Here is an 18,405-nt window from a genome sequence, read left to right on the forward strand (position 1 = left end):
AGACAATGATATATCGTGAGTTTATTACAAAAAAAACTCTCTAAAGGTTTGTTTCTTTTTCAGCCTTGAATACCACAGTGCACTGAACACTGGCTACATTTAGAAGAGATAAGAACAAAATGAAAGGCGATATGCCGCAAACAAGAAATCGGCTGTTATCAGCTTGCATTAGATATAACTAAGTTTCTTTTGAAAATGGAAGAAAAACTTAGCATACACGTGACATAAAAGGGTATTATCAGACGTAAGACAGTTTACGACAGTCGTTATCTTTTTTACGACAATATAATTGATAAAAATAACGAGTTTTTCTGTAAGCCTTGTAATTATTATCAGGAATCTAAGAACTGGAATAAAGATTCGGTTCTGTGTTTATGATAAGTTATCATATTAATGAGATCTGTCAAATTCGTTTAAAAATTATCAAAATGATTGAAAGAGACTCACTACCGTGCCTTACCCCATTCGGTGAATCCTACTGATGTGTTTCCAAGAAGCACCCGATGGCACTACGCAACTGCAATAGATAAGGTTCGTTATGGCAATATCAAATTGACTTTTTATTTTGAATCGTGGTATCAAAAGTATCTGACGGCGTTACGGTAAAAATTTGTCGGTAATAACGGATTTTTCAAAAGTGATTGTTGCATTAGTTTGCTCAAAACACCTTATGGAATGTTAGTAGTTCCACAGGCATTCAGTAAAAAATTTCGAAGACAATGTCTTAATTTCAGTCTGGATAAAAGAGAACACAGGAAGCCATTGCATCAGATGATGACTGATCTATAAATAAAACCACTGACGACTTTTTGGAATTCCCCTGTTTACAAATAGAATACGTACGAAAATGGAGATTGGTATTGATTATGTATCGAAAATGGAAGAACTTTTTTGAATTAGTTTAAGTCAAACAATTAACCAAGGTAGGATAGGCTATAAAGTATATGCAATTTAAAAATGAAAACTGCTGCAAGAGAACTTGTGGATTTAAACTGGTTGGTGATATGATGGTCTGAAACGTGCCATCGGTACCTCTGCAGTTTGCCCTTCTCTGGTCCTTCATTTTTGCCTTTTCAGATTTGAAGAGCGTTATAATTTTTTGGCTTTAGATAATGATCCTTTGAGCTATAGTATACTGCGCTCAAACAAGATCAGTCGATAGTAAAAGATGAAAATTGGAATGGGTAGCCTATAACTAAGCATGTTGTTAATGTTTTCTAGTAGGCTATTGAGTTGCTATATGATTACTCATTAGCGAAATAAGGACATGTAAGTAACCTCAAAGTTTGTAGAAGAACATAAAGCGATGTCCCTGACGCCATCATAATGGACAATCAGCTATTTAATGGCATAATAAGAGTGTAGCTATAATCAGAGACATCATAAATGACATGAATCTTTCAGATTTATACAAGGTTATTCAAGCAGCCTCGGGCTAATACAAACATGTGAAAACCATTGCTCACGTCTCACATTCACAGTATTTTCTTTCACGCCTAATAGCTTCAATACCTGACTGTATCGTAGAGTAAATACAACCCGTCGGTACACGATAGACTTCATGAATGAGACTAGTAGACCATGGCCAGTTTTTGTTTACGTTAATAACCCTGCCCTCTCGTTTCTGATTGGTCGATATGATAAAATGGGCGTGGTTAACGGTATACGTAGTAAAACATGTTGAAACTTGCTACATTCATCCAAACTGGCTTCTACTTGTGACTTGTGAGGAATTATAACCTCGTGTTCTGAAATCTTGGAATTATTGTTGGATTATCTATCTAGGTAATAAGGTAAGCATAGCACTCGCCTGCTTCAAAATAATTTCTGGATTTATTTTTATGAAGATACCACGTAGCTTAGATTCGATTGATAGGTTTGTCTTTATGAGACATTATACGATGTAATTAAACAGCTATAGTTATAAAATACTATAATAAAAAATTTCCAAATTTTACAAAAAATTTTTTGTCGTCTTTCTCAAAGACTTCTTCACTCTTAACACAAAGATATAGTTCAGGTAACCCCGGACGTATTCGTGGTCTTTTAAGGCAAGGACATTTTCTGATGGCACTGACAATGCTTTCTACCTACGCCCACTACCACCTAATTAGGCTTGACTATATACTGCATAATATTAAGCCAATCTGCAGACATGTGGCATATCGGGAATTTCCACATGGGTAGATTTTCATTTAACATTTGCGTAGGAAGAATTTCTTTCCTCATAACTAAGGAAAGTCAAAGTAAATTTTCTTCTCAGAGATTTATATAAGGAAATAACAGATGCATTAGATGCTCATTATGATTTTTTGTAATGAAGGAAATATAGGCAAGACCTTAATGAATTCAATGTGTAACGGAGAACGAAAGAATTTTAACAAGCCTATCCCAAATGATAACTTTCCTTCATTGCACCATAGCTATTTATAGCTGAAGAGGGCAAATAAAAGAAAGATAATGATAACACTGAGATCTTTCAGACGGTCAAAATACATAATAGTTAAATAGATTCTACATACAAATCCTTAATTTGTTTTTGGACTGGCCTCAAGTTTCGGAAATTTTTCTCAGTTTGGAAAAACCCATTCTCATCTTAATATAACTTTTGATGCACTGTGTTACATTTATATTAAACTGATGTTACATGAACATTTGCTGGGATTAAATGTTGCATTGCTATGCTATATCAATATATAGCATTAATATCTTATGTTACGCATGACATTTGGTGCATTTAGATATACTTGATGTTACATTGCTATGGTATGATTATATTAATATTTGAACATGTTACATATTATGTTAATATCTTATGGATATGATTATGGATAATTATATATTTTTAGTTAGTACTTTGTTTTTACATTTCGACTTTATGTTACACTTGACTTTGGTATTTCACTTATCATTACAATGAGCTTAATATTACATTTAACTTAATGTCGACAATGTTACATTTAAACAAATATTGATCTTTGAATTACTACATTTTACTATTTGGTTGTTTTATCAGAGAATCAAACCAAAGTGAAAATTTGCGTCATATTAATACCATCATTGTACTTGTCTTTTCCAGGTGAATTATCTACAATGGAAGTTCAAAGGTTATTGATATTAAGCCTGTTATTGATTGTATCATGTGCGCTAGAACATACCGAGAGTGGTCTCATAAAGTGCAGAGAAGGCGAATTTTATGTTACTAAAGAAGACTTATGTCAAAAGTGCTCGACATGCAACGTCAATGAAATTATCAGAAAACCTTGCAGTTCTCACAAAGATACTCAGTGTGGCCCTTTTAAGGAATTTGAATTCATGCAGTCCTCAGAAGATGAACAAGTTCATGTTAAAAAGAACAAGACACACCAACATCATAAGAAGCATCATCACGACAGTAGCATCAGCAGTACCACTCACGCCTCTCCTACTAGTAACAACAGAATCTTAGACTTTACTTCAGTTAGTTCTAGTGAAGAACAGTGGAGAACCCTAGCTATGGGGTTAATTGGAGTTTTATGTGTTGTGTCAGTATTTTTGGCATTTTTTGTTTTTGCTGTTTGCTACATCAAGTACAAGAGACCTATCGTGGAAAAAGATATAGTTTATGATCCAGGTAAGTAACTTATTTGACCTTAGACATGTTCACACCTTATTCATTATTCCAGCAGAGAACCATCATTAGCTTTCAGATTTGTCATCTGAAATACATCAAGAATCACCACTGACTTTTTGTATCATTTGTCAAAAATATTCGTCAAATGGTAAATATAGATTCCATTTATGAACAGATAGAAGTGCTGTTTTGTGTTTCGCCTATGTTAGCAAAAATGTTTTTACATCATTTCACACCAATTGACATCAAACATGATAAAACAACTTCTTCCTATGAGCGGAGAGAAGGAATGTTTTGTGTTTCACCCACATATACTCCACATTATTCTCAAGCATACTATAGCAAATAGGTTAAGTGCTTGTTAATGTAATAGATTTTCTCTCATAAGATGCATATATTTAAATGTTGAGAGATCGTTTATTTTGGGAGGGAAAATGATTTAACGGTCGATTGGTTTAGGGGATTTCCATTTAGATAACAATACACCTATTCATACAATATCATAACGGAAATGGGAGTGATGCAAGCCACCGGTGAGCTTTTATTTCATGTTGTGCATAAATCTCTTTAAAATTTCGTTGACCCGGTGTACAGTTGCAAATTGTTGTAAAATTATGAAGCCGGCACTTCTGGTGTATTAAGCTCAGGTTGGCCATTTAAGCTCGGGTTATCAGGTTGTTCTTCATGACATTTCTTCCCAAATCCATAAATGAGCACTAGATTGATAGATTGCATGTTAAAATGTTTATTTGTTTAATCTGACTGATGTAATTTACCAGTTGAATGCTCACAGTGGCTCGACCTAACGGATATGACAATGCAAAGATTTTTGAAAGTTACTCAAGCGACGGTTATTATATGTTAGACGACACCCTCGTGACAAAACATTACATTTATTAAAATTATGAACTGTATTTCCGTTCTAAGTTTCATGCGATAAAAATGTTTTTTGTTTATCTTTCGAGAATCTTGCTTAGTTGTACAGGGCTATACATTTATTTAAGCATATTCTTGGTTGATGAAGCCGACTGTAATTTTTACAAACTTGAGCGAGCAATTTCATTTCCGTCAGAAGTATTTATATTAGTAGCGTTACGTGTTCCAAAAATGTGTTCTGTGAAATGCAGACGTAGGTCCCCAATTGATATCAACATTTATCTGGGAGAGGAATCAAACCAACCCTAATTTGCAAAACGGCATAGTTGGAGTTTGAGGGGTATGATGGTTGTTGAAGAAATCGGGTGATCAAGTGTCCTTCCCATTATTTTAAAAAGCTTATTCCAGAAAAGAAAAATACTTGTTTCAATTTGAAAACCAGTTTATCATTTTTATAGTCGTCAAAATAAACAGTACAGGCCTATATGGGTTATGTTAATAATAAAGTGATGAGTGAACATAACCTGTAACTGACACTGTTTTAACAGGGCCGAGCAAGTTATAACATTTACAAGTGTTACATCAAATATATTTCATAACACACCCAGACACCATAAGTACCATGAATTGATGTGGTTACCATCAGAGGTAATAATGACATTATCACCAACACTTTTGATTCGTTCGATTCCGAATTAGGATATGACTGCACTTTGTGATACTGTTTTCAACATTGCCTTCTGCTGACTAAACTGTATTTATATATACCTGTGACATTAAAGCATAAAAAGTAGCCTGCATACACATTCTTACCTTTTGACCATTCCATACAAAAAATCGCTTATGGAAGAGTTAAGGCCTGCATCACACGTACGATTTTAATTTCCCTATTAAGTATATTGATGAAAATCACTAGACATAATACTGAATCCTGTAGATCTGTAGTGAATAATGAAGAAATATGAAAAATTGAAAATGATTTAGTATCACAATTATCAGGTTTCGTCTAGAATGATGTGTATCTTATAGGGATACAGAAGGTGAAAAATAAGATGACATAAAACTGAATATTATTCTATGATTAGAAACAGTTCTGCTGTAATTGATGTTATCAGACCTATTATAAACTATATAAAATAACCATGTCATGATAAATGTAATGAAAAACATATGCTGTATTTGAATTCTATAAAACGAGGCCTGGGAACTCTCTACTCGTTTAATATCCACGGTTTATTTGGCAAGCTTTTCGTAAAAACAACTTGAAATGACGAGAGGTTCAATTTGAGATAATTATTCAAAAAAGATGTACTCCGGGGAATAAAGGTGAATCTATGCCAAAAATGTAAATGGCAAATATGTTAATGTTGAAAATATTGAAACCGAATGCAAGTTGTAATTTTCTATTCAGTTCGACATGGTGCAATGTACGCTAGGTAATAATTAAACTATTTAAAATATTGACAATGTATGATACATATGATTATATACTTTAGTTGGTATATATTAAACATGTATATTTTTAGTGCGAAATTAAATTTTTTGAAAACGACCTTAGACTTTTTTATCATTTTATGGCATAAACTGATCCCCACCCGTTTCAAAATAAATAAATTGGAAAATTGAAAACACCGAGAAAGTTCAAAGCCAATGTACCTAAAACCGCTCGTAAAAAGTAGGGTGTTACATTTAATTGGTGTTCAAAATAAATGCATTTGTACCATCAAATAAACTATGGCTTTGTTCATCAATTAATTCACGCTCTGATAAAATCTATTTCACGTTTATTCATGAATTAAATAGTTCTCTAATGGATCAAATTTTTTTTCTTTCTTTCAAAGTCAATAATTGCTCTGAATGAAGTTTTCCCACGACTTGAAAGTTAAACGAAAAGCAAAAGTTTAGCCAAACATCTTGATTTTTCTTGTCTAATTAAAGAAAGCGGGTGGGTGGTTATTGGGTCACTGTGACTCAAGAATAAAACATTTGTTTAGTTTACAAGATTGGTGGCTTCCAAATACAACTGTTAGAACCGGAAGCTCAAGTTGTGACCAAGCTCTCCTACTTGAGAAAAACAAAGAAAGCTTTAGGTAGCCATTTTGTTTTGTGAATCAATATTACCTCAAGTAGTGGTGAAAAATAAATATTTGTGTGTCAACCATTCTGCGAGGACAACATTTGATAATTTCACCCAATTTTTGTCTATTTTTTACCATGACGACCCCATGTGAAATAACGACGAGGAAAACAAAATAAATATTGCCGGTCGTTTCTTTATTTCCTTTTCACTTCTTTGTTTGACCCAGTCAAATCTTTGGGTTGTCATAGGTCTATTATGTAATGGTTATGTAGAATACATTATGAAATTAATGCACATGAATAGAATTAAGACAATGGTAATACAGTAATAATTGGTGGGATAAGACAATGTTGTCTGCTGTTGCCTTGTTATTCAATTTCATCATCAATGTAAGTAATACAAGTAAAACTGGATACTTTCAACATGTTCCTTTGACACCCACATACTAAATAACGACAAGTCAAAGAAAACAAATATTGTCTGTCGGTTCTGTCATTTCCGTTCCGAGTCGATGGGAAACATTCATTCTTACAGCCGTCACGAAACTCACATCTACTTCCGTATATCAAATAATGCTTCGTCTGGAAGCGAATTAAATCGACATTAGTGAGAACGTATGTTAAGATTCCAAACGCATGGAGTCAGACAAGGTTGCCTGTTTTTGCCGTCCATATTCACGTTATTAACAAACGTTATTAAAACTGTGCTAATTCTACTATAAATATTAATGGTATCTGAATTTTCCTGACTCATCATGAATTTAAGATTTATTAATAGCCTCTCTATTCAACACAGTTTACATATTTCGTGGTATTCAATTAAGGAATTGTCTGGATGCTACTGATGATTGAATTATTCCATATACCTATCGTGCATGCATCTATCTGTTCTTTATAATGGGATTTTCAAAACTGATTTTTTTTTTCAGTTCATATCCATGGATAGTAATTATCAAATTATTCATACTTGATTTATTTGAATGTTACCCTGGTCAGTGCTTTCTGTTCGTAAACGAGTTCAAAATATCACCTTAACTAAAGTCTTCATGATAAGATAGGGCAAGGAAACAACAGTGCAAACCATTCATATACTGACACACGTCATGTCGTCGACTTAATACCCATTCATTTATTGTTTCGTTGATAAATAGAGGTCACATGTCACTAGTTGGTTGAGAAATATGAATGAAATGGTCAGTTGTAAACAGATGTCGTTATAGGTCAAAGATCGAACTACTTTCTTCTTTGAGGCTATGGCAGCAATTTCATTGTATTGCAGAAACTTGCTGTGATGTAAAGGTTTTGGACTATCGCATGCATCGCATAAGGTAGTTAGATAAGATCAAGGTTGATATTTTGCACATGTTATGGTATCAAGATAACAATGTAATTATACCAAAAATTTCTGGTAAATATGATAAAACAAGATCTTATTTTTAGTCAAAATATAGATTATAATTATCAATATTTTGCACACGGACATTACAAAATATATAACCGAATCATCTGCTTCTATTCCAGCCTCTGAAACTGTCAAAATATCTCTTAGAGGCTGGAATCGAGGCAGATGTTTCAGACCATGTTCAAGGTAGAGATTACTTGCTTCAACTGGTGCATTGTTGGGTCAACCTGATCTTTTAACGAGACTGTTGACCATTTCGCCCACTACTTGTTAAGTTAAATTGGTCAGGGTATTCTATTGTTGTAAATGTCATGCTATTATAGGTTGAGGATAATGTGACGACTGGCCTGAATGAAGTACCTTTTACATGAAGGTGTAATCTTGTTATTGACATGTCCAGGTCTCTCAGTCCAGAAAATGTATGGGGTGGTCAAGGTCACTTTGGTCACACACGTGAATTCAATTTATATTGGATTATTTTCTTGAGATCGTAAATTGATATTTTTTAATGAGAATTTGATGATTTATTCAAATTTGTGGAGGATGATTTTGAATGTTATTGTATGTATCCATGACATTTCAAGGTCATATTGTGGGGTCATTTGAAACTCATCAAATTGATACTGATCTCGATCGTGTCAGGTTTTGACATGGGATTAGTTTTCTGTCATTGCAAATGATCAGTATTGATTGGATGCGTTCGATTCATTGATACAGATTTATTCGTGTCAACAATTAAGCTCGTAGTCTTGGTAATTTGAATCCTAGATTTACACGAACTAATGAAAATCGATATTTTTTAAGCCAATTAAAGATAAGTGCAGCTGTCACTGAAATGAACTATTTAGTGTTCAATTTGCAGAAGTGATACAGTTTCGGGTTCAAGGGGAGCGTCTAGGATAAAGTATGGGTTTGATTGGATGCGGTTTGGCCAGCTTGGGTGCAGCTTGATCTAATAGTGTATGAATTGGTCAGATAAGGTGCAGAGTTGTTTAAAAGGTGCAGTCGACCAGAGAAAGCAAAAAAAACGAACAAAGATGGTAGTAATTATCAGCCCCATCCCTCGCAGCCCCAAAAGCAAGTTTTTTCGGCTAAAATCTCATAACTAGGTAAGAGATTCGGGCGATTTCAGATATCTCGCCCCCTCTCGGATATAAACCTGGCTCCGCCACTGATTATGTAGCAAATATTTATGAAAAATATAATCATTCCCAATGGCATTTTACCAAGTTCATTCTTCAGATGTAATAAATTTGGCAAAAAGAAATATTTAATAATGAAGTTACATGTTTATTCATGATTTCAACATTAAACAATTTAAGTTTGGAGAAATTTTCAAGTTTGTCATGTCTTATTGTAAATATTTCCTTTGATCTTGTATAATTGTTATAGTAATATACATTTAGTAATTTACAATATGGTGTCTGTGTGGGGCCCACATACCGCATGTTTCTTACAATTAAATATTTAGACTTAATCTTCACGATTTGTATGTGAACTTGTGTTATGTGTTTTAATTATGGTTACTCCCATAATATTTAAAATATCTGTAGATATAGGGCTGTTAGGAATTATACAAATTATACTCGAGAAATACAGAAAAAATAAACATTGGGGCTCTTTCGAGTTGACTTCGGACTTCTCCAGCTTTCTGAAGTGCAAATGTCAAATGTCGTTTTCCACAGTGCAAGGTACAAGGTGTGTCATAAGACATTTTGCAATCCAAAATATTTTTTCGCTTGAAACTTGATGACTTTCTGAAGCATTTAACATTGTTGTGCTTTCTAGCACATTGAACAGCATTGATTTTCTGCCAAACCCTTCAGTGGCCCTTGTTCGTATAGAGTCTCTTTTGGAATTGAATGTTTTTTTAATTATATCACATTGGTATAATTGACTACATGTATGTGGACTAAATAAATATCGAGTTAACAATCTCAGTCTTGTAGGGCATCATTTGTTCTGCAGGACATGTGCAGTTCCGTCATAAAGATCAAACAGAGAAGCAAGTGCATGGAGATAATATCATATTTATATTTCACGTTGGTGGTTGATAGTGGTATAGATAGACTTGTGAACTGTGAGAAAAACCTGCCAAGAAAATGATTTTATAATGAGTCATCTCGGCAACAGTCTATCTCGCAATCTTATAAATAGTTTCATCATGGCCTGGAATCCTTCCTACTGACATGAATTTGGTGCCAGACATGGTGCCAGACTTACATCAGATTTATTTCTAGATAGAAATAATTACTGTCGTTAAAATAAGCTAATTGTAATGGGGTAACTTTTAAGAGAGACTGTTCTGAATAATATGATATGTATTTTTATATTGGTTTCAGATAATTTAGGAGTTTTGCTCAATTATGATACTAGTTGTATGACATGTAACAATGTAATTATGGTTTCCAGCTCCAATTAATGGTGCATGTCGTCGATCAGCACAATCTGCGATGCAATATCCCAAGATCAAATGTTCATCTTAATGCATGCTTGCTGTAGGGTTGTAGGTTTTGGGTTTGGTTACAACTTAGAACCCAAATACACCGGGTTTCGTAAAACGCGAGGTCCAAATTGACACGCAGGAACTGGTTCGTTCACCTTATTTTATTTCACTTTGTTTTGAAAGATTTCCAGTTTACCATGTTAAACCAATGACCCTACTTTATAAGGATACAAACGTTAGAGCTGTGCTTTATAACGTGGTTTATGTTTGAACACCGATATTGAAGTAGACCGACACTTCAATGAGACGTATTCAGTACAATCACACATCAAATCTGGGCTATTGAAAATTTAAAGAAAATAATGAAGTAAGTCGTGTGAAAGATGTCTAATCATATACCATTGACTATGCTATTGTCTACCTTAATCCTTCTTTATCTACATCACAAAAACTCCTATTAATTCAAACTTTTAAATGATTAGTAATCCCTCTTTTGATATAACACGGTTTTCTTTGTATGCAGTAAAGAGTCTACGTAGTCTGAATACCTTAAAGGGATCAACGTTTTTGAATTGTTTATAGATAGACTTGATGATGTTTTGTCCTTTCGGTTTGGATGATAATCTCTTCTACTTACCAATCGAAATAGCGGCACGTAGCTCCAGGGGGAGCTTTTATCAAAGTGATGATGCATCTCGAACTCGGCATTCTGTTGATATTATAATATAATTCCATGATTTTGGCTTAAGGTGGAGAACTTTTTGAAAACATTATTTAAATATTATAGTATAGTTATTAATATTATACTTTGTGACTTTGAAGTAGGCTTACTATACCCATATGTTTAGGACATGGATTACCCTGTCGGTGATTGATGTAGATATTAAGTAGGTATTTAACGGTATTGTAAGGATCGTAAAAGATATTTGCATACAATCAATCACTAAGCCTTTATAAGACAGGTTTACCTTTTACCTAGATCACTACATACTGACATCAAACACACCGACCGTAATGATCAATTATCATCAAGGGACGATTATTCGTCTGTTCCCGGGTGTTTTGACAGTTTAAGCAGTGGATTGTATTGTAAGACATCGTTTATGATGGATGAATGTGATTAAGATATGCAATTCGTACAGGTCATTGACAATTCATCAAAGCTTGTACATTTTTCGGGGGAAATTTGTTACCCATTTCATAGGCGTTCTTTTCAAATAAATGTATAAGATCTTCCTTAAACGATTGGCGCTTAAATCAAAGCTTAATGATAATGATAATGGATAAAAGCAACAGATGTGCTCAGTTGGTTGACTTCAAGCCCTAAACTTGCAGAATGTCTTCATTGATGGTCCTTAAGCTGTCCCCTGTCGTTATTAGGAAAGAATCGTAGGTGGACAGTTGCACTTGCTTTGATGTGAAGACCCCATATTGAGAACAATCAAATCTGTATGAACGCACGAAACACCGTCTACTCTCTCCTTATTATGTCCTCTTACAAAGGTAATGGGGGCTCTGATGAGGTGTAATGATTTGTATTGTGTTTAAGTAATGGACAGACTCTTGAGCTTTTCTACCCTGGGGCCTAACTAACGCTTTATTTGCCCCTTTCCGAGCCCTTCATTGTGACCTTCTGCTTTCAAAACGCCCAAATCGTAATTGCGCCGTAAACAATACAGTTACATACGTATTTACCTTTGTCCGATGTTCTTACAGCGAGAAACAATTCTAATGCCTGTGTAATTATTATTGCAAGTTGCTCATTAGTTATGCAACATTATTGTTTCTACTCCATCAAATGACAACCATTACTTGCTTCACTGGTCATGTCAGTCCAGGGAGGAAGTTTCAATTTATGTTGTATCCTCCCTTTAAATTGCAATGGTGCATTTGACCAAATTTGTCAAATCACACATATTGTAAGCATGAGTTGATTCTCTCATGCGCCTAACCCACAAATCAAATGCGAGATTATTTTGCACAGCACAAGTTGGTGCAAGACTGCAGCAAGAGTATCCCGTCTTCCAGCCTGTATACGTTGACATAGCCTCACTGTCCTTATCCACTTATCCTTCAGTTGCTTACATCTCTGGTAGCAGAAATATGGGAAAAAAACAACAAACGAAGAATCTCGGGTTAAAAAGAATTCTCAAACAACAGATTCATTCTTCTCTTTACAAACAGCTGGCCTCTGACAAGAATTATTTTATCATTAAACATAATTAGCCTTGTAGCTATGTTCCGATATTGGCACTAGCATATTTGATAATAAATGTACCGTTATCTCTATTACTCGCTGCCAAAACTGTCAGAATTTAACGAATTATTTCGCTTATCTACCACATTCCAGGAATGAATATTGTCTGTAGGGGTACTGGAACCGCTGGGTGGTCAACGGCGTACTGAGAAGCGTTCCAAATGCGAACTTTTAGATAAGATAAATGTATATCTGGATATTGATATGTTTATGAGAAACTGTTTAAGAGAATGTCTTATTGGTTTCTGTTCTATCGACCCTTGTAGGTTTAAAACAAGCCACATTTTGATATGCCACATTGTACATACTGTTTGAATTAGTAGCAACAATTTAATGGAGGACTTTGACCTTAGAGGACCTTCACTTTTCATGAATTAATGTTCTTGATATCTAGTTATTCACACTGAAAAAAAATCTAATCTAAAGGAGCATTTTCTATCAATTTTGATTCCAAAAAGCAAATCAGAAATTTTATTTCTGGATAAGATCGGCATCTGCAAGACTCGATGGACAGAATGTAATGTAATATTCATTGAGAAAAAGAGATAATGCTACTTTAATCTGAGATATATAAGAAAGTAGAGCAATCATCTTGAGTTTTGATTTTAAGTTGTATTGACATGACCTGTATATTGGTTTAAGTTCTACTCGACTTATAAACAACAGGTGCTATCACTTGGGATTTAATTAAAAACTAAACTAGTCTTTGATGGTACCAAAATCTGGTAGGTTATCTCAACTGGTTTCACAATAGTACCATCTATGAGATTTTTTCGCCAAATGGTTCTACAAAATTCCAGTCTTGAGACTTTTTCGCCAATGTTTATCTCTTTGAATTTAAAAAAAATTATGTCCTATATACCAGTTTATCAGTTTGACACAAGCTGTGCTCAGTTTCCCCCTTTGCCTGCGTATCAGTTCATATACACCCCAGGATAGTTCACCAATGTGACAAAGGTCTAGAATGGTTCATAATGGTTGTTTGGTCTTGTTTACAGCGCCTGTCGCTAATGTTTTTTTTTTATAGCGTGTTAAGTTTAGGAAATAGTGCTTCGTCATATATCTGGAATATCTTTGGATTAGGGTTTAGTTCATTAAGACTGAAAACAGTGATTTCGAGCTAAACCGAAAGTAAAATACATTGGGTTTATTTAAGAATTTAAGACTGTCGCCAGACGTTTTGACACAGGATGTTTCGGTAAAAAACAGACTGTAAAAATACTGTCAGATTCTGGGTGAGTGAATAGTTATATAAATGTTATGTAGGAATATGTAAACATATGTTCATATTAATCGGTTTAGAGCACATGTTCACATATGGTCGTTTGGGACGGTTTCTCAGTTTGTTAGTACATGTTTATTATTGCTTCATTCCGAGAAAGTTATTAACTGTATGCTTTTAAAAGCTCTTATTTATCAATATTGTTGAAGTCATGTTTTTAACCTTAAGAATTCTTAGAATTATGATCTTGCAACTTCATCACAATTTCATCTTAGGTGCTATTTTACTATTCGCGACTTCGGTCTTTGACATGTTCTTTATTAAGTCGTAATTAATTACCTTTTAATTGTTTCGTAGCTAACAATTTAAGTGAGATAACTTTTGTTGTTTCATCAGTCTAGTGCAGAAAAGCAGTTTGAAAAACTTTCATTTCATTATTCATTTGTCTTGGTTATTAGGTAAAAGTTGTATACACTGCAGGGAAGAATGTTCGGATTAACACACAACAACTCTCTTTATCTCATCTCACAGTGATGTTTATTGGAAAAATAGATCGTTTTCAGTTTGACATTTACTCCCACACTCTCTATTGGCCATTATTCCATACTTTACCCAAGGCAAATGGATTAATTACAAACGCCTGTGTAATTTAGAATAACGAGAATTGTACTGGTGAACTCTGACCTCGTTCATCTGCTTATTTTCACATTTGCAGCGGAAAGAACCAAACGAACCGAAAAAAGTTGTTATTGCAAAATACACTAAAACAAAACACATCTCCAGAAACTTGTTATTTGACCAGTTTTAAACTCGTGACTATAAAAATAGAAACTTAAATGTATAAATATGAATACTGAGTTTGAGGAACAGACCACCCTGTTGCCTTCATACTAAATATTGTATTCATTATAAAAGTTACCAACATGCAACTAGTAAAACGATTCCATTTTGCCAACGTGCATGCGATACAATTATATAATATTCAACTCAAGAATACCCGAGCAATCGCTACTCTTGACCTTCTAAGTGATCAGAAGGCAGAATCTTTTCTATTAGCTTGTTGGACGAGATAATTTAGTATATTTTATTTGCCCTAGAATAATGAATAGTTCTGCAGTTGAATGTGAGAATTTTATTTCTAGATTTAAGATTTCAGCTGATATACCAAAGAACCAGCAACTGGAGAAAAGTGTGGGTGGGAGTAGTGAACTTGCTGTACATTCTTGTAGTTCTTGATCATCTTTAACGTTCTGGAATATTTGTGCAGTAAAACATTTTTACGACAGAATTGAGGGTATCGCAAACATACTGCACTATAGTGACAGTGTGATTGGGATTTTTCCCGATTATTAGTATGTATACATCCAGGTCTACCAGAGTGGTTACTAGCTAGTTTAAATTAAGAATATTTATATCTAAAACTAATAACAGGTGGCCTTAACACAGAGTTTGAAATGTTTTAAATACACGCCGGGGGTAATATATATTAGTGCATTGAAAGGAAGTGAAAATGAATAAAATGCACATTTAGTTGCAGATTTTCAAATGTTTCAATGGTGTAAATGCAGTACATATTTAAGAACTCACTATGATATTCAATGCTGTAGTATCCTTTGGTATTTTATGGTGGCATTTTTACTAGACACAAATGGTCTTAAAATTGGTTGTTAAATGCCATTTGGATGCCATCCCGTCTGGTAGCGTCAAACCAAATGTAATCCATATTGTACAATTCCACGTTTGTCAAATTTAAAGGTTTATTTCGTACAGAACTTTCAGAACTAAGAATGTAGTTTTGTGAAATATTCTCTTACAAATCTAAATTCTTGATAGTTTTGGGGAAAAAATACTTGCCTTGCTTATGTTTTATTAAGATATACCGAAAAAAGTTAGCACACATTGTAAAAAGATATGGTCTCAATAGCGAGCCTTTTATAATACCATATATATATATATATTTTATAAATCATAAGATCTCAGAACGTAACCCTGTTTTACCCCAATGTTTTTTGATTATTTTCTTGCATCGGTTTTCAAAAAGTTAGGGCTAAGCTTCATCGTTTGAACATTGATATCTTTTAAGATTGATTTATTGCAGTCTAAGGGATTCTGTTATTTCAGTGAATTAGAAACTGTCTGGTATCTCAACCTTTGACACTGGACTAACATCCTCTCAAGTCTTAATCAAATAAACTTGAAATCAAAATAAAACGTTTTGTCTGTGTTAGGCCTGTAACGAATAGTCTTGAATTGTACTGCGTTGATTAAATTGAGTAAGAACCATGGACCCAATGTTTACTATGTAAACTCACATTGTGTTCATAGACATGGATAGTTGGGTTGCAGCTGGATAATGTTTCTTTTTATATCGTCCTTTTCGCATTTGAGGATTAGGTTTAGTTTTAAATAATTCAGTGAAAGCAACAGGGTAACATTATACCAAATGGTAACCACACAAGAGCTTCTAGAAATACCAATCGCCGATGAAGCATGTTATCTTCATAGCATTCTTTATCTGGACATTCCCATCTGCATTTTCACTTTACTTGCATAAGAGCATTTTATATTTGCAAAAACATGAACATTTTCATAAGCGATTGGACATCTTATACGAGAATATGCCCATTATTTACTTCCACTTTTTGCATTGGAAATACTGAAAGAAGGAAACGTCAAAACGGTATAATGTTGACTTCGCATGTTAAGGACTCATTTAGATACAGATTAAATAGATTCAGGTGTTAAAGTGACAACAAATAGGTTGACTTTTATATTTTTTATAAAGGTGGGGAGTACATGAGGTGTTGTTTATGGATATAGTATGACTTTTATTGTAACCGCATATATAAAAGTCTTCATGCTTTATCTTTGACACTGGTGATCATCTAGACTTTAGTTAGCTTTATTTTTATAGTGTATGCACGACCTATAAATTATTTCAACCAAAATGTCAATGATGGCGCCTATTTAAATTCTACAACTTCCACCTTTTCAGAAAAAAAGTTATAATAACAAAAGATACAATGTCTTGTTGTGCATAATTTTGATCCAGACGGAACTCAGTCACGAATTTGCTGAACCTTTATCTCATATTACATTGCGATAGATAACAAAATTTTTATTGCATTTGCGGTCTAATATCACAGAACCGCACCAAATTTTAATATAAGACAAGACGCATAGAAAAATTTGATTTAGTCAATTAAACTGGTATTGAAGTTCCTTTCTTGTTTTGTTTTACAAATTCCTTACACATTTCTGTTATTTGTTATCTTGTAAATACAAACGATAAAATGGTAAAAAGTCATGCATCTGGTGAGACACATGGGATACAACACGATCACATGTTATGATATACGGCTCAAGAGGATCGCTTTTTTGAGGAAAGTGATATTGACTAAGAAGTTCACATTTCTGGAGGGGTTCTTAAATTTAAAACTCTCCAAACGTAAAATTAAGGTTAATACAATTAAGTAATTTCTACTGTTGTACTCGAAATGTTTTTGTACTGAAATATGACTAACCAATATTGCAATATTTATGAAATATTGGTATTGGCATGCCTTGAAAGTTATACGCAAACAGCTGAAATAAGAAATCCCCGCTAAATTTAGTAGATTTAATAACGCTCTTGTAAATTTATTTTGGTATAATAGTAGGGTGTCACGGAAATCAAAGATTAAGAATTTGTTCCGATCATAAAATCTGACTTCCTGTTGAGAAAATTTGTGTTTAAAATTTGATGAATGTGAAACCACACCTTGGACACCTGTTTGATATTTTAGTTTTTAGTTCAATTTAAAAGGGTGTACGTTTATCAGTAACTTTATAGCGGGGTGGGTAAATAACATGTCTACCAAATCGTCAATAATAATTCAACAAACTTGTTTACTCTGTCTCTTTCCATAAGACTCTTGTCCATATTTAAGTCTTTAAGCATGAGCAAGTAGCCGATGTCACCATAATCGGCCATAGCTCTGCGAGTATTATCAAATGTTCAATAATAAATATTTTTCTTTTGTCTACTTTCAGAATATTTATCCACACCAGCACCATCCGAAACTTACATACAAGTCAAACCGATTTTCTCATCACGTGACCCATTAAAGAACTGTCACTCTGGATATGATTCAGGCAGTGACGATGGCTACCCCTGTACAGTTCAAGTTGCTTCTGCTACACGATTGATACCACCAATGTATATTCCACCAGTGGGAGATGAATACGACGCCGACCACAGTGGTTCCTCAACTCTCAAATCAGATTACGTTTATTTCAACTGTCCACAAAATGGCAACCAAAATCCTTGAAACTTCTGTACTGACTGATTGAGATTTGTCTTTTAACCACTCGTAACAGCGAAGTTTCCAATCCTATGCAGATAAACGGAAAGAACAATCGAGTGCTGTTCTGTCGTGATATCGAGGAACACTCTTTTCCTCTGACTTTATTCCAAACTATCTAATCATGTGTTTCCGGAAGTGTATGACGTGAGTGGCATGTGTATGAA

At 34.0% G+C, this 18,405-nt stretch overlaps 1 protein-coding gene across 1 annotated transcript; it reads left to right on the top strand.

Moving 5' to 3' along the window:
• Window positions 1-3,093: 3,093 nt before the first annotated feature.
• Window positions 3,094-18,205, top strand: LOTGIDRAFT_159467 (hypothetical protein; the record flags this gene model as incomplete). The annotated part of the gene is made up of 2 exons (XM_009053775.1): window positions 3,094-3,613; window positions 17,928-18,205. The coding sequence occupies 2 exons, from the start codon at window positions 3,094-3,096 to the stop codon at window positions 18,203-18,205; spliced, it is 798 nt and encodes a 265-aa protein (XP_009052023.1).
• Between the last annotated feature and the right edge of the window lie 200 nt (window positions 18,206-18,405).

The sequence above is a fragment of the Lottia gigantea genome (assembly GCF_000327385.1).
Source record: "Lottia gigantea unplaced genomic scaffold LOTGIsca_20, whole genome shotgun sequence".
Taxonomy (NCBI): domain Eukaryota; kingdom Metazoa; phylum Mollusca; class Gastropoda; family Lottiidae; genus Lottia; species Lottia gigantea.